General features: G+C 38.0%; 1 protein-coding gene across 31 annotated transcripts in view; it reads left to right on the top strand.

Annotated features, from left to right (window-relative positions):
- NRXN1 (neurexin 1) overlaps positions 1–22,442 on the top strand; it is a 759,121-nt gene that overhangs the window by 375,698 nt on the left and 360,981 nt on the right. For 19 of the 31 annotated variants that reach the window (XM_051616135.1, XM_051616134.1, XM_051616132.1 and 16 more), the window contains 2 exons: positions 5,086–5,259; positions 9,839–9,958. In XM_051616135.1, the coding sequence (XP_051472095.1) occupies positions 5,086–5,259; positions 9,839–9,958 (294 nt within the window). Of the gene's footprint in view, positions 1–5,085; positions 5,260–8,851; positions 8,879–9,838; positions 9,959–22,442 lie in introns of all 31 variants that reach the window. The other 12 variants (XM_051616125.1, XM_051616124.1, XM_051616118.1 and 9 more) reach the window with 1 other exon arrangement.

Genomic DNA, 22,442 nt, shown 5'->3' with positions numbered 1-22,442 from the left:
CCCCAGAAAAACAAAGAAAGAAAACAATCCTTCCTCTTTAAATAAAAGGATCTGTAACTCTGTGTACTCACTCCTGATACAAGTAAGAAGAGAGCTGTGAGATTAATGTGCTTTATTTGAAGCAGCTCCAGAGATCAGAAGGAAGTCTTGGAGCACTCTGTTCTTTCACCCATTTCTTTACTAGCTGCTAATTTGTTTATGTCAGTTGATATATTTTATATAAATAGGTTATTTTCCTTTACAAGTGAAGGAAGTTCAGAATGGTTATAAAAATAAGTGTAGAGTCTTTCAGGAATACAATTAAAAATAAACATAAACTTCAGAAGACAATACATGCATGAAAGATAATAGCTAAACTTTTGTTCCAGAAACTGTTTACCACTGTAATACAAGTATATCCCTTTTTATGCCTACTTATAAAATACTCATCTATTGAAAGAAAGAAAGAAAGAAAGAAAGAATAATTGCCTTTTCCATTGCGGAGAACTCCTGAAGTGGTCACACATTTTCAACGGTAGCAGTTTTGCATTTAGACTGCAGCTGGTTCTGATAGTGTCATGGTCTCGTACTATCGATCTGATTAAGTGTGTTACCTTACTTAATGAGGATACTTACATGTAACTAATGAGGCTAAGTATGCAGATACACAAAAAGGGATCAATCCTGTTTCAGAATGTGTAAAATTTCCCGTTGTAAAGTCGTATGTACATAAGAAGTGAAAAAGAGAAGAAAACCTGAGAATTCATATCACACTATTTTGGGCACTCTGATACCATTTTGTGAGAGCAGAGAGAAGCTTTATCTTTTCTGAAGCTCTGCTAATGCATGTTCAATATACAAATATTTTCATTAACATTTTTTGAAATTCTGTCTTGTCTGAATTTCAAATGGTTGAGTTTTGTAGGGAGCTATTAAGTGAGATGAATGTGAAAATGAAGCATGTGATTAACTGAAATAGAAGTAGCTAAGAAAAGAATTTGTGATGGCAAATACAAAAAAATAACCAAGTGAAAACATATGAATAGCTTTAAAAAAAAATACTAAAAATCTGGGGTTTAATTCCAGAGACTATCTCTTAATAAAATTTTGTCCCTGAGAGACAGTGTATATTTATGCCATCAGCAGTAAACTGAAACCACATTTGGTATTAAATCTACTAAAAGTTTAACCCAGAGTCATAGAAATACCTGTCGATACTTTATAAATATATATATATATTTATATATATTTTTTAATATATTTATATATATATATAAGTTGAAGTCTAATAGTCTGCTATATGGCTGCTCAAGACATATATGTTAGTGTAGTGTATTAGCTAGTTGTTTGGAACATAAACTAAGTTAAAATATTACCCAGAATACGTCTTTGTTTGTGGAAACTATATCTTCAATAGTATATAATGCTCAGTTTTTCATTACCAATAGTCATAAGGAACTGAAAGTAAGCAGTAGTTACATTTGGTTAGACTCAAATATGGTAATTCTGTGCATATGACATGTATTTGAAAATATTCCAGTGAACATTTTCAGGAGTAAATATTCTACATTCAGGTTTATACACTGGCACACTGACCTGGGCTTCTGCTAGCCATTAATCATAACTGAAAATCGCCAGATGTCTGTATATATCAATCTCAATTTGCTTGAGGGATGTACCTTAGGAATTAGCAGGATATCAGTTTGAAAGTTTGCAGTTTTAAATGTTAACCAATCACAGAAAAAAAAAAAAAAGAAGTTTTCACTGTATATGTGTTGGGACATTTAAAAAAGGTTGCATGTGTCATATCCTATAGACCAAATTTAACCTTTCTACCATAGGTGTGATTTTCTTTGTATTGTTTTCTGGAGTTTCACTCTTTTAAGTCCACTGGAATGAACTGAGATGGATTATCTCTCTGTTCTGAGTGATGATGATAGAAAGCACAATATTCAGGAAACCTGGAAGGGCTTTACTTTCTAGATGTTTCACCTGAGCCAAAGATGAAGCATGTTTATCATGCAACAAGAGTTTTTACTTTGTTTCCAGTTCAGCTGGTTGAAAAATGCAGATTTTTTTCTGCTGTGAATGAATTACATGGGAACATATGGATAACCATATTTAATGTTATGTTTAATATCATGCTTCTGAGATTTATACTGTACCTCAAAGCTCTAGAGGAACGCAATATCTTCTTTTTCAAATTATCTACATGGAATGGAAAAAAGGTTGAGGTTTCTTAGTATACAATGCTATAATGGTTGCTGAGACTTTTGGTTGGATGGCTTATAAGATAAATAATGTGCATGTTTCCTAAGCTTTTTATCTCCATTTCACTAATTACAACGCAGTTGAGTTTTAGGTCAGATAATGTAGTTACTAAAATCTTTCATGGTCTGATATACATTTGCTTGTTTCAGGCCATTTCCTTGCAGGCACACTGTAAACCATTGCAAATGGCAATGAATTGCTCACCCTTGTGAACAAACAAGTATGCCAGGAAAATCAGGAAAAGTTGTGACTGGACTGTGGCTTGTAGTGGTAAGAGGAAGATTAAAATTAGGTGCATGGGGTACTGATAATAGCTAGTACATCTTGAGTTCTGTCACTATAAAATCTGCCTACAAATCTTGGTAAACACTTAGGAAATGAACAATTTTGCATTTGAAGTGATGCAGAAACACTCTTTGATACATTTTGTAGCCTAGGTTTCACGATCATCCAGATTGGTGGACATACTGGAAATGTAGATTAGGATGTATGATCAGAGATTCTATTGAAAAATTATGCTAGCACAAAACATGTCATGATTGAGGATTTGATGCATCGGTGGAGTAAGAAATTTGTCACTGGATGATGCCTGCAAGTCAGATTCTTCTGTAAGAGCACTCCTTCAAGTGGGTTCAATGCTTCTCAGAGGCTTCTATGGTACTCTTCCTGTGTGCATAAAGGGGTTTGCCTGTAGGCATGCTCAGAGCACTCCCACCAAACTTGCAAATTTGGCTGCTTTTTCTGAGTTAGAGGATAACACAGCAAGAGAGCAAACTCATGCAGGATGTAGGAAACCATGGCTTAATTCCTTTCTGTGTCTGACTTAAAGAATGTGCTGGTTTGGTTTGGCGGGATTTTTGGCAGTGGGGGAAGAACCCCAGGAGTGGCTCCTGTAAGAAGCTGAGAAGCTCCACCTGCTCCAAAACCAGCCAAGGAGCCATTAGAGAGACAATAGATGGGCCACTGCCATTAACGTACGAAAGAACTGAAATAAGAGTTGAGCAGAGTGAGCACTTAAAGGAGGAGAGCTGTGCTGGATGGGCAGAGCCTGCTGGTGGTTGATGAGAAAGAAGTGGAAGAAGGTGCCCAAGCAGAAGTTTCCCTGCAACCCACGGTGAGATGGCAGCTGTCCCCCTGCACTCATGGAGAAACGTGGTGGAACATTCCCTGAAGGCGCCAGGAGGGGTGAACTTGGCCAGTGGACTTGGATTTTGTGGCCAGTGGACTCAGATTTGCTGCTAGTGGATTCAGATTGTGCAGTTTTGGAAGACCCCGGCGCCAGGCGAGGTGACTGTTCCCAAAGCAGCCACCGACTCTGTGGGAAGCCCAGGCTGGAGCAGCTCCTGACCTCGTGGGAAGGACTCATGAAGGAGAGGTTCGTAGAGGACTTTCTCCCAAGGGAGGGACCCCATGGAGAAGCAGGGAAGGACTGTAAGGAATCCTTCCTGAGGAGAAAGGAGCAGCAGGAACCACCAGCCTGTGAACTGACTCTAAACCCCATCCCCCTGTGACACTGGGGGGAAGAAGGGTGGGGGTGATGTATGTAAGCCCTGCTCTTTGTGTTGTCTGTGTTTTTCCCCAAGCTGAGTCAATTTTGCTTGCGACTTTAATGGGTGAAGAACCCTGCTTGTCGTTTGTCTCGACCCATGAGTTTTGTCCTCATCATCCTAGAGTGTTTGAGAGGGGGAGTTGAGTGAGCGCCCATGTGGCTGTTCTTTGTTGTTATGTTGGGCCCAAACCACGACAAAGATTTAAGCACATCTTGCCTGCCAGGACTGAAACCATTTAGCTAGGGCCATGCTCATGCTGAGTGTGATTCCCCTCTCTGGCCAGGTGAAGCTTGGCTTCGTTTCTGCAGGGTGTCTTCGGCAACAGGTATGGACCACGCCTAGTTAAACCTGAAATCTGACACTGAAGACACACTTCAGAGAGGTGTGGAGTATGTTAGTTTGAAAGACCACAGTTCTTCTCACCAGAGACACAAACGCATGAAAGAATTGTAAAACAATTGTAAAACAAAAAAGCATCCTCTCTCTCAGTCTTTAAGAGAAAAGTTGTGTCGTTGCAAAGTAAGTCTTGAAGCTATGAATTACCCAAAGGAAGAAAAGCACTAGCTTTCAGTCCCAAGTAACTTGTCTGAGGTTCATCAAAAAAGGCTGTTTATAATATATGTCTGTCATCAGAATTGGTTTTTGCAATAAAATTTTGCTTGCTCAGTGTGCAGATTGCCATTTTACAGACATCCAACTCCCCGTATTCTGACATGACTGACACAGAGTATGAATTTTCACTGCTTAACAATGGTATCCCTAAGTTTCTCCTTAGATGTATACCCCTTCTGTGTGTGTGTGTGCGTACGCTTGTAAATAGAGGATTCTGAATATATGGATGTTAGCAGGATCTTGGTGCCTCAGTTATTGCCGTTTATCTCAGTCTTCTGAATCCATAATCAGGATGATATGTGGTCAGGTTCCGTGAGTGTGCTTAACAAGATGCATCAGTGCTAGATATGTTTCTAGATGGAGATTTTATGACTGAATCCTCATCTGCGAAATAGTGTGTATTTCCTGTATATATGAGCTGGCACATAAACACCATGTCTAGGTAATTCTAAGTAATTAGTCATACAAATGTGAGTCTACATATGCATTTGAAAAAATACAGTTCTGCAATGTCTTTTTTACATATGTTACCAGTTTTCTTCTGCATTTATTTTGAAGAATGTTTTTCTGAGATACTTGTCTTTCAGCACAAAAAAAAAAAAGGTGGAAGATTAAGCAGGTCAAAGATTCTACAGGTTTTTTTCTCTTTCTAATATTTATTTCTCCATAACAGGTGATTTGTATATTGGAGGAGTGGCCAAAGAAATGTTTAAATCCTTGCCAAAACTGGTGCATGCGAAAGAGGGATTTCAAGGCTGTCTTGCATCAGTTGACTTGAATGGACGACTCCCTGATCTAATCTCAGATGCTCTCTTCTGCAATGGGCAAATAGAAAGAGGATGTGAAGGTATTAAACATGCTGATATTTTTTATATTCTAGTGAAAGTATTGTGTGAATCCTACTGAGTTTTGTTGTATGTGCACTCTGTACATGGAGAGTTTATATTTTGCCTGCTTTTAATTGGTCTTGTTTGACACTTATGTAAGGTCTTACATAAAGACTACATTTTTTTAGTATTATGGAGACAAGCATGTGCCTGCCCTACAGTGCAGAGGTTGATCTGAGAACAAGTTAACTTCTAAAATGTTTAAAGCAAATTCTGTCCTTCTCTAGTGGCAAGGTATTTTGCATGTATTTTGTTTACTTCTGATATATTTTAATTAATGATGGAAACAATAAAAATTAACTTAAATGAAGTCCTTCGTATTGTCATAACACTTAGGGATTAGCTATTGCTGAGATATTATTTAATTCAATTTTAAAAGCAGACATTTTGAGTTGATTAATTGAAGGCTAATTTATGAAACTGTTTGAGATCAATCTTCCATCATCTCTAATTTTGCTTACCCCTGAGATTTGAATTGTCATGAGCCCTCCTATCTGAAATCAGCAACAGCCAAATATGTTTTATCTCACATTTTTTATGTCGTTATTGACTCATCTGGAATATCATGGAATTTAACTAAGGACAGAATTAGAAGAGGTGTATTTGTAATTCAAGTGTGTCAATCTCTAGCTATTTTTCCAGCTGTCATTTAATTCCACCTTATTTTTACTATGATTTATTGAATAATTTAGATAAATTCTCTGTCCCTGCACATATATTTATTTACATAATTCTGAATTTTGTGGGTATGTTCAATTTTATTTGTTCTCTCTAAAGTGCCATTCTTCTCTGGACAGAAAAGTGTGCAAATGACACTATAGAATTTCAATTTGGAATCTTGATGATTTTAATATCAAGTTGGATAATTTTTCAAATAGACCTTGTAAAAAATCCAAACAGAACTGGGGGGATTCCTACAGCTTCATAAGATAAAGCTTTCTGGTGGATGAATTCTGTCTCCCATTTTGTTTTCCCTACAGTACTTTTGTACTGGTGGTACAGTATTCTTATTCTTTACCTGATACCTTTAGTTAATGATATAAATTCTATGGATAGTACATAGAAATATAAAATATTCACAATTTATTTTTCTGTAGCTTTAGTGTCTATTTATTTTTATCAGGAATGGAAAAATATGTATAAATTCGTTTGTCACCGAGATTAGAAAATTAGATTCTGCTTTCTGAATGATGTTAGCAAGTTCCATGCCTGCACCATCTCTTCAGAAAGTCAAACTACACCTTAATTCCAGTATGCATTTCATAGCTTCTTTTGAGACTATGTAATTTTCTAAATAAATTCTATGTACTTAAAAGAAATATTGCCATAGGTCTAGAGTGCAAGTTCATTGAGCATTGAATATAATTTACGTTTGGATTAATCCACCTTGTTGACAAATTTTCAATGGCTAGAACAGATAGAAACTAACAGCTAGAAATGTAAAATATGCTAACTAGTTCTTTGAATTGTTAACAACAAGCCCCAGATCCATTTTGTGAGTATCATCCCTGTTTTCCTCTAGACAAATCCATTGCACTTTCTTTACATATTTTAAATAAAGCAGAATTATAGAAATTACAGAATGATGGAAAAATTACTTTTAATATTTTTTGGAGGAAAATGCACTGTGTGCACACATGTACTAATGTAATACAATGTAATGTAACATAATATATAATTTATAAGCAATTTAATATGTGAATTAAATTAACTGTATGAAAAGTTTCTAAGTATTAACATACATTAAGACTCCTGATGATACATGTATTTGCAGCAGGTAGTAAAACATTATACATGCTACTTTAAAATGCTTTTTGGGTAATATATAGTGTGTAAGCCCTCACATAAGACAAATGCAAATTTGAGGCCAAATCCAGTCAATTAAAAGCCTGTACTGATGAATGAATACATTTAGAATATTTATGTAGATTCAAAAGATGAGTGCTTAGGAAGAGGATATTAGAGTATTTTTGCTAAATAGCTTAATTCTGCAATATATATATATGAAAATATGAACCTGTTATTGCAGATATTATGATATTTACCAACATTAAACAGTCCTCTGTTCTTTAAAAAAAAAGCCTAATTTTATTAGAAGAAATTCTTATATTTAAGGTAGTCTCTATGGCAATTTTTGAATAACGACTACTATAGGTAATCCAAAAGTGCAAAATACCTTGCTTTTAACAAGACCCTATCTGTATTCTTTCCAAATATGTGTGTTTTAACATACAGTTTTTAATGTGCCTACAGGGTCTTGCAGTTTATGTACTTCTAAGTCCTCATAACTTTTGCTCTACTTTTGCAAAGATGAGGAAATTTAACGTTGCATAACTAAAGTGTAAATAAATGCATGAATATATAACATTTAAACACCTACAGATATTTTCACTTCATCTTTGTAAAGTTTCTGAGTAGCAGAATCTGGTGAGAAAAAAATGTGTTTTCTCTTGTCAACTACGGGCTTCTGTCACTATAAACCCCAGCTCAGGAAAGGGTGATGTAATGGCCAAATGTTTAAACTTCTGGGCTCAAAACTCCAAAGAAAAAAAAGCCACTATCCTGTGTTGGCCCACTGCAGTTAGTCAGTTCTCTGTATTATTATTTGAACCAAAGAGAATAGAACACTTAATAGTTTTGCAAAACAGATGCAGTGTACTCTGCCCTTGTTCTTAATTGCACTGGTGACTACCCAGGCCCTTTCAGAGTTGTGCTTGAGCAGTGCCTCATTTAAAGCAAGTGACCATTGAACTGATGTAAATCATGCTGATATGGATTCTTCTGAAATACAGGCAAATCAAAAGAAAACCCTTCACTGACATCTTCTTTGAAGGAACTGTAATGTGAAAGAAGGGTTAAGTGGATTTTTCTCTACAGGATGATTTAGGATATTTATATGAACTTTGGACCAGTTTTTCCCTGTCATCAATGACTAACAGTAGGAGTTTCATTTGGATATTGATGTGTTTTCTCCATAAGAATCTAGGAGAATTTTATCATCCCAGAATCAAATTTTTCCTGGCAGGGTCGGGAATCAGCATGAAATGTATGTGTGAGCTCGTAGTAATCTGTAGTTCATGGTGTGTATTTCAGTCTTCATTCACCAGTCACAAAGAAAAGGCTAGAAAAAAAGAAAGACCAGAGAGGATGACAGTGCTAATTATTCTTAAATTCAGTGCATCTGAACATGACAAATGGCTAGTCAGGATTCAGCCATGCATTTACTCTGCTAATGTATTCATATCTATCCAAGGAATTAAAAAAACAGCAACAAAAAAACCCAGGCCTTTTAATTTTCCTTCATTACATGTCATCAGCTCAATTAACCATTATATTTGTAGTAAAATACTGGCAAATTACTGTTTTCTTATTTTGGCTTGCCTGAAGATTTTTGGCTATTAGCATTAATTTGTTTGCATTATATGGCATTTTTTTCTCTCTTTAACAGCAGCATGCACTTTACTCTGAATGGTTTTTGTTCTGTGTTTGCTGCCATTTCAATATTGCTTACTAACATTTAATATATTTTGCTTTTTTATTTTGCTGACAAAGTTGCATTGATGAAAGCTGATTTGCAAGGTAGATAGCCCTGTGTGTATTAAACAAGACTGAAACCCCCAATGCACAGTTGGATTTCTTCAATAAATGCTCTGTATGTTTCAGAATGAAAGTGTGTTATTTTGTTTCAGGTTTTGCCTTTCACACCTCTAAAACAATGAGCCTTCATTTTCCAGCATATCTTGCATAAAGGCTTTCAGTCTTGAATATGTTTGTATAGTGATTGCTTTAGTGCTTGGATCATTCCTTTTCAAATTTTTTTATATTGCAGTAGTATAGTTATGATTCTCTAGAAACAGAATAGCTTTGTTTTTCATGTGTATGTCACATTTTGGCATGACAGTTCATTAGTAGTCTGATTTTCTGCATTTCCCCTTAAAAAGGAACCTGCATGGGATCCCTGAAGCATGTGAATTGGTACTTGCCAACATTCCTGCCAAAGAATCCCAAACTCTTCTTAATTTCAGACCTAAATAATTTAAAATAATTTATGGGATTAAAATATTGCATAGTGTAGCTTCATTTTATTATTTTTTAGATTTTGTTTTATTTTAATTTTATTTTTCAGTCTTTACGTTCATCTTCCAGAGCTTTGCATTCTGTGGCATCTGCCTTTGCTTGTTGAAATGTATTTGCAGAAAAAAAATACTACTGAAATTTCTAGAAATTTTTTAGCCATTAATGATCTGATACAAGATTAACAAATAACTTGAAAGAAAGTTAACATTCCCACTGTACCTGGAATAACTCTGCTTCAGTTTGTGCATTTTTATGTGTTTGACATGTCAAATTTAAAACTAAAGTGAAAAACACCCTTTTAATAGTACATGCTGCTACAAAATCAGCAAGTTTATGTGCGTTTTACTTGGTAACTCTTTGATCATTTGATTTGAGATGTTGGCAACTAGTTAATGTGATCCAGTGAGAAATACTTTTCTCTGGAAGACGAAGTGCAAGTCCCTTTTTGTGTGTTCTCATCAGGCCCCAGCACAACATGCCAAGAGGATTCGTGTGCAAACCAGGGAGTGTGCTTGCAGCAGTGGGATGGATTCAGTTGTGACTGTAGTATGACCTCCTTTAGTGGACCATTATGCAATGACCGTAAGTACACTAAAAATGCTGATCTGAACACTCAAGAGCTCTAATATTTGAAGCAAGGGCCTGAAGCTTTATATTACTTAATTATTAGATATTTAAATGAATGGACAAATCCTGTGACAATCTGTAAGACTTGTGAAAAGAATATAGCTAAATTTTACAGTATAGATTTTGGACAAAGTACAGTATCAGACACTGGCAGAATTTTGTTTTATTATACTTGATTACATGTCTAAAATACTGATGGTTACCTGTTTATATAATCCCTTTCTTGCATAAATGTTACGAGTTTTTTTTTCTAATTTTTTAAAAAAATTACATTTTATTGTTTTGTAGGATTATATCATGAGGACTATAATTACTGTGAAACAGTTGACAAGGCTCATTATCTCCATATGTAGATTTCTTTAGGTGACAGACTAAGCATTCCAATAATTAAAGCATGCAGAGTATTTTAGTTCTTTTACATTTCATCTAAATAAAACTACATAACATACACCAATCATTTGGTCTTTCAGGAAAATTTTAACAGTGTCAAAAATAAGGTTCACCAATGTCATAGTATAATTTCATTCCAGTCTGGCCTTATTGATCTAAATAGAATTAATGCAGAAGTGAAAGTGGAACAGTAATGTTAGAACCATAACGACCACACTACCTGATTAAAGCAAACTACTGAGTTTTCTTTTTAAATTGTAGCGTTTGAAATATCCAGATATCACATATTTTTATATCCATATGAAAGGGGCATTTTTATTTCTATTTGTGTACATTTATCTGAATATGTGACTCATGGTAGGAAGTGCTGGTATAACTGTCTAGTTCAGCATTTCAGATGTTTGTGTTTTGTTCTGGTTCTCTACAGCAAGGTGTACCTTTTTGGACAAATGCTAAAATAATAGAATAATTATAATCGGAAAAGCTTGTAGCTCAAGTTGTAGGCAGCAAAAGCCTAGAAAATTATTCTCATGTATGTTTTATTTTTCTACTCCTGACCATGTTTGAAAACTATGAGAAGAACTCATCTTGGTCTGTTCTCTGCAGCTGCTGTCATGGTAGAAATGAAATGTGGTATAAAAAACTTTTGATAATTTGAGTAGAAGCTTGAGTTTACTTTATGTAAATGTGTTTGCCCTTCCCAGAAGTGTGACTGATTAGTCATACTGGTAAACATGTATCTGAAAACATTTTAGTCCCCTATCTGCTACAGGAGAAAATTATTTGTTTCTGTTTTACTTCTAAGTTGTTATTTCTGTTCTTCTGTGATCTCTGCGTTCTTCCAAAAGTAACTAAAAACTATGAATGAGATGTTATATATTCCACATCTAGCAAAGCAAAAACTCTGTTGATAAATTTGTATTATTAGTAACTAATTCGTATCTAATTAGTAACTAATGTCTTGCCCTGGATAGTCAGTGCCAGCTGTTGCATAAATTTGGCAAGCTGATGAAAATACATAAGAAAGACAATTACGTATCTGTGCAGGTTCATTTGTATGGTAACATTACCAACTACACTAGACACAAGCAGATAATTCTCCATATACTATTTCTGATGATGGTAAAGAAGTACCTTTAGTACACAGCTACCTAAAATACTTACTGTTTTTCCTAGATAATTTTATTTTTCTTTTCCTAATGTTCTTGTATCACAAGCATGAAATAGAAAGTAATCCTAGACTAGGATGCTGTATTAGAATGCAGACTCTGGTAAATATAATACATTTGGCTTCTCGCTTTACCTTGGGCCCTCAGATTAGTTCAGATACTTAAAATCTGCAGTGCAAGTCTAACAAAGAGAGATTTTTCATAATGACTTATGTGAGGAAAATGAGGAGAAATGCTGTTGTAATCTGTGTCATCTAGGTGCTCCTAGACTTCTCTCTGCTGGGTTTGGGAAGAGCATAATGGGAAAAGGAGTGGTGAAATGCTACTAGAGTTTTTTGTAACTTGCATAGGCTGCACACTGCAGGTTAAACTTTGGCAGCACTGAAGTAAAACAAATTCCTTCCACATGAGGAAAAACTATCATAGAATCATAGAATGGTTTGAGTTGGAAGGGACCTTAAAGATCACCTAGTTCCAACCCCCCAGCATGGACAGGGACACCTTCCACTAGATCAGGTTGCTCAGGGCCCCATCTAACCTGGCCTTGAATGCATCCAGGGATGGGGCTACCACAACCTCCCTGGGCAACCTGTGCCAGTGCCTCACCACCCTCACACTAAAGAATTTCCTCCTAATGTCTAACCTAAATCTCCCTTCTTCCAGTTTTGATCCACTACCCCTTGTTCTCTCACTAAAAGCCCTTGTAAAAAGCTTTCCTGTAGGCCCCATTCAAGCACTGGAAGGCCACTATAAGGTCTTCGCGGAGCCTTCTCTTCTCCGGGCTGAACAGCCCCAACTCTCTCAGCCTGTCTTTGTAGGAGAGGTGCTCCAGCCCTCAGATCACTTTGTGGCCCTTCTCTGGACTTTCTCCAGGAGTTCCATGTCCTTCTTGTATTGGGGGCTTCAGGTGGGGTCCTACTGGCTATGCTTCTTTTGATGCAGCCCAGGACATGGTTGGCTTCTGGGCTGCAAGCATGTTGCCAGCTCATCCACCATCAGTCCTAAGCCCTTCTCCTCTCAACTGTTTTTGATCCATTCTCCACCCAGCCTGAATTTGTGCTTGGGATTGCCCTGACTCAGGTGCAGAACCTTGCACTTGGCTTGGTTGAAGTTGATGCAGTTTGCATGAGACCACCTCTAAAGCCTGCCAAGGTTCCTCTGGATAGCCTCCCTTCCCTGCAGTGCATCAACCTCACCAAACAGTTTGGTGTCATCAGCAAATTTGATGAGGGTGCACTGAATGCCACTGTCCATGTCACCAACAAAGATGTTAAATAGCACCAGTCCAAGTACCGAATCTTGCGGAACACCGCTCATCACAGGTCTCCATCTGGACATGGAGCCATTGATCACCATTCTTTGGTTGTGACCATTCAGCCAGTTCCTTACCAATGAGTGGTATCACATCCAGTTTTGATACCAGGATGTTGTGCAGGACAGTTTAAAGGCTTTGTACAGGTCCAGGTAGTGACATCAGTTGCTCTTCCTTTGTCCACTGAAGCTGTGACCCCATGGTAGAAGGCCATCAAATTAATTTGGCAGGATTTGCCCTTGGTGAAGCCATGTTGGCTGCCACCAATCACCCCTTTGTTTTCCATGTGGCTTAGCAGAGCCTTAAGAAGGATCTGTTCCACGATCTTGCTGGGCACAGAGGTGAGACTGACTGGTCTGTAATTCCCTGCGTCTTCATTTTTTCCCTTTTTGAAATTGGGAGTTATGTCTCCCTTTTTCCAGTCAGTGAGAGTTTCTCCAGACGGCCATAACTTTTCAAATATGATGGAGAGAGGCTTTGCAACTTTGTTGGCCAGTTTCTTCAGGAGCTATGGATGAATCCCATCAGGTCCCATGGACTTGTGCACCTTCAGGTCCTTCAGATGGTCATGAACCTGCTCTTGTCCTACAGTGGAGAGATCTTCCTTTCTACAGTCCATGCCTTTGCCTTCTCTAACTTGGATGGTGTGACCAGAGCCTTTGCCAGTGAAGACTGAGGTAAAGTAGTCATTGAGTACCTCAGCCTTCTCTATGTCCTGCATGGCCTGATCTCTAGTTTCTTTCTGAAGTGGGCCCACATTTTCTCTCGTCTTCCTCTTACTGCTGACATACCTGTAGAAACCTTTCTTGTTATTCTTAACATCCCTGGCCAGGTCCAACTCCATCTGTGCTTTGGTCTTCCTTACCTGATCCCTTGCTTCTCTGACAACTTGTCTGTACTCTCCCCATGATACCTGTCCCTCGTTCCACTCTCTGTATACCTTTTTTTTTTGTACATTTAACTCTGTCCAGGAGCTCCTTGCTCATTCATACAGGCCTCCTGGCTCTCCTGCCTGCCTTGCTTTTCATTGGGACACATAGCTCCTGGGCATGGAGGAAGTGATCCTTGAATATGGACCAGCTTTCCTGAGCTCCCCTTCCCTCCAGGGCTTTGTCTCACAGTACTCTACCAAACATAGCCTTGAAGAGATCAAAATCTGCTCTCTTGAAATTAAGGGTTGTGAGCTTGCTTCGCACCTTACTTGCTGCCCTAAGGATCCTGAATTCGACCATGTCATAGTTGCTGCAGCCTAGTCTACCATTAAGTTTTACATCATCAACAAGGTCCAGCACTGCATCTTTTCTTGTTGTTCCTCTACCATTTGGAGGAGGAAGTTATGATCAATGCACTCCAGTTACTCCCTGGATTGCTGGTGCCTTGCTGTGTTGTCCCTCCAGCAGATACCAGGCTGGTTGAAATCCCCCATAAGGATCAGGGCCTGTGAGCACAAAGCTGTTCCTATCTGCCTGTAAAGAGCATCATCTACTCGGACATCCTGATCTGATGGCCTGCAGCAGACCCCCACTATGACATCTGATGCCCCTATCTTCCATTTAACCCTGACCCCTAAGGTTTCAGTCATCTCCTCCACCACCCCCAGGCAGAGCTCCACAGACTCCAGCTGGTCATTGATGTAGAGGTGACACCCCCTCCTCTTCTGCCCTGCCTGTCCTATGTCAGCGACAGGTCTGCAACAAAACTCTGCCTGTTGCTAAAAAACAAGCACTTGTTCAGACGGATTTAGGCACATTCCTAAGAAGTGCATGTGAGCATGGCAGATCACACATGGAGTGACACTGGTTGACAAAAGCTGAAATCTAACCTGGTATTGCTACACATACAGGCCCTTGGCTTACTTTACATTTGTAGGTACCATTTTTTATTTTTTTTCTGTTTTATATGAAATGGAGTATTCAGGACATCAGAATCTCATAGGTAGAGATTTTTTGTTACCAAACCTGAAAATCGACCATTTAAAAATAAGTGTCAGTTGTCTTAAGAGGAACAGTTTAAAAGTACCAGGTTTATGTAGAGTTGCATTCCTCCTGTATTGGGTGTCCATGTCCAGATGTTGGCAGCAGGGGGCTGCTGGGTGGTCTCTATGAGGCGAGGACAGGGCTGTTCCATGCTAAGCGTGGCCAGCTCCAGAGGCCCACTGCAGGATACAGCTGGGTCCCTCAACCAAGCTGATGGCATCTTTATGAAAACACACTTAGGAAGTTTGCCATTCTTACTAAAATGCCGGACAGATGAAGGAAGAGGGAACCAAAAGAGTGAGAAACAGCAGAGAGAACACTGATGACAGAGCAGAAGGAGTCAGAGAACAGCTGGGTGGGAGTTTGGCCCTTAACCAGGATTAACCCATCATGCTGCCTCAATATTTTGTTCCATCAATTGTTAGGGAACATATTTGAGTAGAAATATCAGAGACAAAATTGCTGAGGTGAGAGTTGACCTGTGGACATTGTCTGTTCTTACTCCTCTGCTCAGAACAGAGTCAGCTAGGACATTGCCAAATACACCATGAAACCAACCCCTAAGTACCACATCTCCATGTTTTTATAATACCTCCAGTGGTGATGACTCCACCACTTCCCTAGTGAGCCTGACAACCATGTCAGTGAAGAAACTTTATCTAATAGCAATCTAAACCTTCCCTGGCACAATTTGAGGCTGTTTCCTCTTGTCCTATTGATCCTCCAAGCCCTTAATCCAAAATAAGCACCAGGTAAGGCAAATTTTTTTTTGAGATTCAGGGCAACAGTGCTCTTTAGATGTGACAGACAGAAGTGTTACATTGATAAGTGTACAAAGCAGGCCAGTAGCAGTTGTTCCTACAAAACAGGATTTTATAGAAGATTGTACTAAAAGGACAGTAAATGGCTGTTCTTACAAATGGATGGCTCCATGCAACCCCTCTGAGAAACTCATTGTGAACATCATAACTACTTCTAAAAGCAGGTTATGTAGTGAAAGCTATCCTCCCAATTTAGGTGGTTTTTTTTTAAGAGTAGGATTGAAAATTACTCTGGCAAAGCAAAGCAAAACAAAACAAATCTACAAGAGATTACCTGCTTTCTGTAAGTTTACATTTGTTTTTACTCAGGTGGTCTTTAAGTATAGCCATATTAGTGAGTGTAATGTTATGTTTGTGGAAACAAATACAGCTATTATGGCATAGAAAATAGCAAACATAATAACATTTTCACATTGCATTAGTATAGCAATGTTCTGTGCCAAATTACAGGGCAGCTTCTACATTGTTACCATAAAGGAATAATGTATTGGCATTGTATTTGTGTTGGTATAGCTAACACTATGTCAACACTTCCATTATAATCAGTTTCCAAAGGGTTAGAATTTCACCACACAGTCTATTCTGACTAGAAATTTTACATTCAACTACTGTGATTAACAAAACTTTTTTGGCTCTTTTTGTTTTGACTTTTTACCAAGAAAAATCAAAAGCCCTCATTTAGGTGGGGAAATGTCAATATTACAAAATGGGTTAATGTAAAACAGGTTTGACTTTTCTTGGTATTTGATTTCGTTATAAAGATACAACCTTTCAGCAAAGACTATATCTGTAGTGATGGCTGGATTTTATTTTAAATGTGTTTGGACGTTAATAAAATATATAGGCCTTCTAGGAAAAGATGGAATCCACCTGCCAAGGTGGGGCAAAAGCATCTTTGCCACAAGCTGGCCAACCTGGTGAAGAGAGAGCCAGGGCTAGGGATGGTGGAGGATGGAGATAACTCTTGAGATAGTGAGGAAATAGTGGATTAAGTGTAAGGGGAAAGTGTGAGGTTCTGATCAGGGACAAGGGATAAGCCGGCTGAAAGCTTATGGATTGACTTAGACGGCAGACCAAACTCTGATACAACTTCACAGATATTTGTTACAAACTGCATGCTAAGAAGGAAGAAATAGATGAGGCCTTCTTCAGACATATTGAAGATACTTCATTTTCACAGACCTAGTCCTCATTGGGAACTTGAATTACCCCTGTATCTGCTGGAGGGGCAACAGAACAGGACACAAGCAGTCCAGGAGATGTCTGGAGTGCATTTACTTGCTGACACAATTGATCAAGAAGCCAGTGAGGGAAAGTACACCTCGTATGTACAAACGAAAAAGAATGGATCAGGGTTGTGATGGTCAGAAAGTTCAGATTACTGAGAGGTAAGAGCGAGACAAAAAGCTGGAACACTTTGAGAGAGCAGACCTTGGCTTTTCAGGGACCTGCTTGGAAGAATCCTGTAAGGCCCAGTAGACTGGTAGATTTTCAAGGATCACCTCCTTGAAGCTAAGCAACCATCATACGCAACCTCATATACATAAAATCAAGTAAAGTGGCAGAAGGTAGGACGAGCCTCTGACGAACATTTAAAGGGAATGTGCAAGAGATAGAAGCAAGGTCACATGGCTCAGGAAGAATATAGAGGTGCTGCCCATGCACACAGCGAAAGCCAAGGCCCACTTGGATTGTAACCTGGCAAGGGGTTTGGAAGGTAAAAGCAAGGGCTCCTACTGGCTGTGAAAGAGGAGGAATATGTGGGCCTGTCACTGAATGGGGTGAGGGGACCTCATGTCAGGGGATATGGAAAAGACTGAGGTACTCCATCTTCTTTGCCTTGGTCTTTACAAGTAAGACCAGCCTTTAACACTTCCAGTAATCTCCAGTAATCCAGGTTCCTGTGACCAGCAGGAAAATCTGGAATGAGGAAGACTTACCTTGGTTAAGAAATATCAGGTCTGGGAATACCTAAACAAAGTGGAAATACAGAGTTCCTGAGGCCTGATGTGAGGCAGCCACAAGCATCACAGGTCATTGCAACACTTCCTTTGATGTTCTATGAGAGGTCATGACCACTTGGGGCAGTTCCTGAGAACTGGATAAAAGCAGATTTTTCTCCTAAACTGTAGGCCAGTCAGCCTCACCTCAATCACTGAAAATGTGATGGAGAAAATCTGCCTGAAAGCCATTTCCAAGTAGCCAGTATGGACTTACGAAGGGAAATAATGAAGTGGATTCAGTACTTAGGTATTTGTCAATTTCTTGCTAAACTGAAAATCTGTGTTCTGATTTGCAACCATGCTGAGCACTCAGAATTGAAAATTAACTGAAACATGTATCTTTCCAGAAAATACAATATTATTTCAGATTTAATATACTGAACAGTAGATATTTTTGGCTGCTACTGAGGGTGGTAGAACTTAGGCACTGTAAAAATACATTAGTTAAAATTTATGAGAGATTTGGGTATTAGAGTATTTGAAATAATAAAAATTCCCAGGAGGAACTGAATTATTCTCTCTTCAGTGTTGTGTTTGGTGAGTACTTTAAGTAATATTGAGGTTATACGTTGAACCACAAAAACCCCAAATAATGAGTCAATGTTAAACTTCAGCAGTAAGTGAGCGGTTTTATATACACCAGCCTTCCTCACGGCAGAACTCTGATCAAAACAGGCACATTCTCACATTGAATGAATACTTTGTGAACATGTAATTAGCAAGTAGGTAACAATCTACATAGAAGGAGGGGTAATTTAATACTGCACACAGAAATGTAGACCTTGCTTTCCTCTGGTCCACAGTGTCTTGAACAAGGTGCAGTGTCTTGCATGGTGTTGACTGTGGATAGTAATTCTCGTCTCACAATGTCTTCCTTCTTCTGGAACGCAAATCAGAGGGTGATAATCACATAATCTCTGTTTACATTTTCAGTCAGGTATTACACAAATGATGGATTTAAATAATTTAACTGTATTTATTTTTTTCACATTTATTTTGGTTTAACTGTTATGGATGCTGCATCTTTTGGACCTTTTGACACCTAGAGTGAAAGATCAGTCTTATGCTACTTTTGTCAGAAGGATACATACAAAACAAAGAAGCTTAATTAAACCTCTGAACAAAAGCTAAACTAACCATCAGTAACCATCAGTAGTACTTTGTGTGATAAGACTCCAGTGCAGAGCCACAAAGATGATTAAGGGAGTGGAACATCTCCCTTGTGAGGAAAGGCTGAGGGAGCTGGGTCTCTTTAGCTTGGAGAAAAGGAGACTGAGGGGTGACCTCATCAATGTTTACAAATATGTAAAGGGTGAGTGTCAGGACGATGGAGCCAAGCTTTTTTCAGTGATGACCAGTGATAGGACAAGGGGCAATGGATGCAAACTGGAGCATAGGAGGTTCCATATGAATATCAGGAAGAACTTCTTTCCTGTGAGAGTGACAGAGCACTGGAACAGGCTGCCCAGAGAGGTTGTGGAGTCTCCTTCACTGGAGACATTCAAAAACCGCCTGGACGCGTTCCTGTGTGAGGTACTCTAGGTGACCCTGCTCTGGCAGAGGGGTTGGGCTAGATGATCTTTTGAGGTCCCTTCCAACCCCTAGGATTCTATGATTCTATGATTCTGTGATAATACTACATATTCCTAAGACTTTGCAGCTGCTAGCTACCAATAAACTTACAACCTGCTATTTAAAAAAAAAAAAAAAAAAAAAAAAGGGATAGAAAATTCCACAGAGTACTTCAAAACACATTTGATTTCCATCTCCAGTAGCTGAGAATAAAAAAATCTGTCCCTGATAACATACCAGTCTAAATACTTCATATGATTATTTTGCCACAGAGGCTCACAGTACACAGGAGAAATAAAGATAGCTGCACACAAAATTACAATGCAGAGCAAACTGCTGGAGTGAACTAATTGAAGAAATCTCCATTTGTTTGTCTTATCTTATCCAATATCCCTCTACAATGAATATCTGGAATTCCTGGTGACAAAAATCAGTGACCTAATTTGTATAAACTTTAAAGAAATAGGACTTCTCACACAGTCTTGAAAATACAGAAATGCTGATGTGTTTAGGAGAAATAGAAAACCTGTAAATAAAGCAATGGAAGCAAGAAATGTTGCGTGTGAGCCATGGCTGTGGACCAGGATTATTTTTTGCTAACTTTTAATTTTTTTTTAATTGGAATTCTAATCAGGATAGACTTGCACATTGAGCTGTCAGACTCCTGTGATGTTATATGGGAGCATATGTTGCTCCAGCCAGAACTATGGAGCGTGATGCACAGATGACAACATTTTTTCAAGGTTTTATTGGCCCAGCTGAATTAGTTTTTATCTCCTTTGTTTTTATAGTACATAAGTTTTGGGCTTTGGTTAAGACACATCAGGCTATTAAACGTATCAGTTTACATGCTTTTGTTGACAGCCTGAAAACAAGTTTTAGAACTTCTTTCTTGTTTGCATATAAGTTCTGGAGTACTCAGATTAGCTGTCCGTGCCTAAAATAGTTCAGTAATTCCCATTTTCTTATAATACATTACAAACTATCACTTTAAAAAATGAAAATATTAGAAACTTGTTTGACAGTGATTGTAGAAGTTCTTACATGTGAGAATATTTCTAAGCAGCAGTAAATAGTAAAGTTTAAATGAAATACTTGATATAGAAAAAGCTACAAAGGAACATTCAAGGTAGCCAGAAGACATTGTTGTGCTGTTAGCTCAGATAGAAGAAATTATGCAACATTTTTTACCTACTCAGAGGTATTTTCTGTTTAACAATATTGAAAATGGAATATAGTGTCAGAAAATTGCTAGCTTCTATCTGCCTCTGGAGGAATCAAGGGAGTAATTAAACTGGATTTTGGTATGTCAATAATACCTTTCTCTTGTTAATGGCATAGTAATTTTATAAATCAGATCCTAGAAGTCTTTCCAGTGTCATAAAGGTGGAAATGATTAAGGGTTAATTAAATATATTCTCATGGAACTAAAATGATTCTGTTGGGTATCGTTAGATTCCTTTCTCTAGAACTTTCAATTATTACAATTTAATAGCATACTATGTACTATTAAGGTCTGAAATTTTTTGTAGCTGATAGCTATTCACAGTAGTAAGCATAGTGGATGACTGCTGTCACCGTTCTTTCTTACAGATTTCTCTGAACAGTCCAATATAATCTATTAAAATAATTTTTAGGTAACTAGTAGTTTTCTGAACTGGCTTAATCGCTATACAGGGCACAGCTGCAGCAAAAGTTTTGGCTCTGTAATGTTAGTCATGTCTGTCCAACAAAGCCAAATAAAAGGAGCAACGAGTTAAGTGCTAGTTTTCCGAATAGATGGCAGCCGCAAGGGTCACAAATGGTAAGAAAAAGAAGAGCTTTCCTAAGCAGTGTTTTCTGTAACACACAGCTCAAAGTACATACTGGGAGTTTGGTGTAAGCTATGTAAGAACAATAACACAGCGATGCACAATGGTGCTTCAGATAGATAAAATTATTTAGTCTTTCTGAAAAGTCTGTACAACTGGACTTAGGTTACTAAGGCAACCTGATCTTCCTCAACATGCATTCTGGCTTGACAGACAGATATGTAGGTTAGATTCAGAGTAACTACATATATATGTAGAACTTTTATACTCACTGCAAACCAAGATTTTCTTGGTAGCTTGATATCATCTTCAGAGCCTTCTGTTCATTTTTGCCAGTTACTGCAGAAAACGGAGGCAAAGAAAACTTTTCTAATAAAAGCAGAGTGAACAAAATTACCTGAATCTTGTTTGGGTAAATCAAGGTGGTCTGGTGTTCACATTAACAACCTGTGTAATTCCTCAGAAGCTGAGAATGAAGCATGCAGTAGAGTAATGGCAAGGCACAGAGAAGCATATATAATGCTTTTTTTGAAGCTTTCATGAGTTTGTTCTGATGCTACAGGATGGATATTATTCCTGGTTTTTGACTGCTTTTGGCCTGCAAGCTCCACCTAACCAGCAGTCAATCTGGGGAAAATTACCTTAATTTTCTTACCAAATGCATCCATACGTATGTTTAGTTTTCTCAATATTACATGAGTTACAATGTTACATATGAGATCCTTCAATATAGCATTTTGACTTAGGCTTTTGAGTCTTGAATATTGATGCTGTATTCATAAGTTTTCATAGCTGTTTTCTGCTTAGGTACTTTAGGAAATTATGAAAGAAGGTAGCAGAGTCAGTAATAACAGTATGAAGAAATACTGATGGAAGCAGCACTGCTAGGGCTGAAGGAATTTTACAAGGTTTAGTCTCTGATTGCTTATTGAAGGCAAGTGCAAAATGAAATCCCAGCCCGCAGAAAACAATTTCATATTAAAAGCAGTCAGTACCCATCTTGGGTACTGTAAAGTTGGAACTGTAGAGAAGAGGGTGAAGAACAGCTAATGATTATGAAGTTGTTTGGTGCCCTCAAATCCAATGTAAAGGCTATGTTAAAGATGCTTGTCACTTTGGTGCTAATTCTGGAGCAATTTTTGTGCTGTCAAGCTTTATCCTATCACTCTCTGTAATGAAGCCGTACTTTGAATTGAAAAAAGACATATAAAGAAGAACATCATTTCACTGTAAACATCCACACACTGAAAAAACACTTAAAATGTATTATATGCAGTATTCAGTGGCAAAGTGCATTAATATTTACAGATAACATTTGCAAGTTATCTTAAGCCTTGGGTCTGCTTTACCATGTAAGGACCTCCTCCCTATAGCATGTTTGTTGT

The sequence above is a fragment of the Apus apus genome, chromosome 3, assembly GCF_020740795.1.
Source record: "Apus apus isolate bApuApu2 chromosome 3, bApuApu2.pri.cur, whole genome shotgun sequence".
Classification (NCBI taxonomy): domain Eukaryota; kingdom Metazoa; phylum Chordata; class Aves; order Apodiformes; family Apodidae; genus Apus; species Apus apus.
Note: the sequence above shows the minus strand (reverse complement) of the source record. Positions and strands in the feature narration are given on the sequence as shown.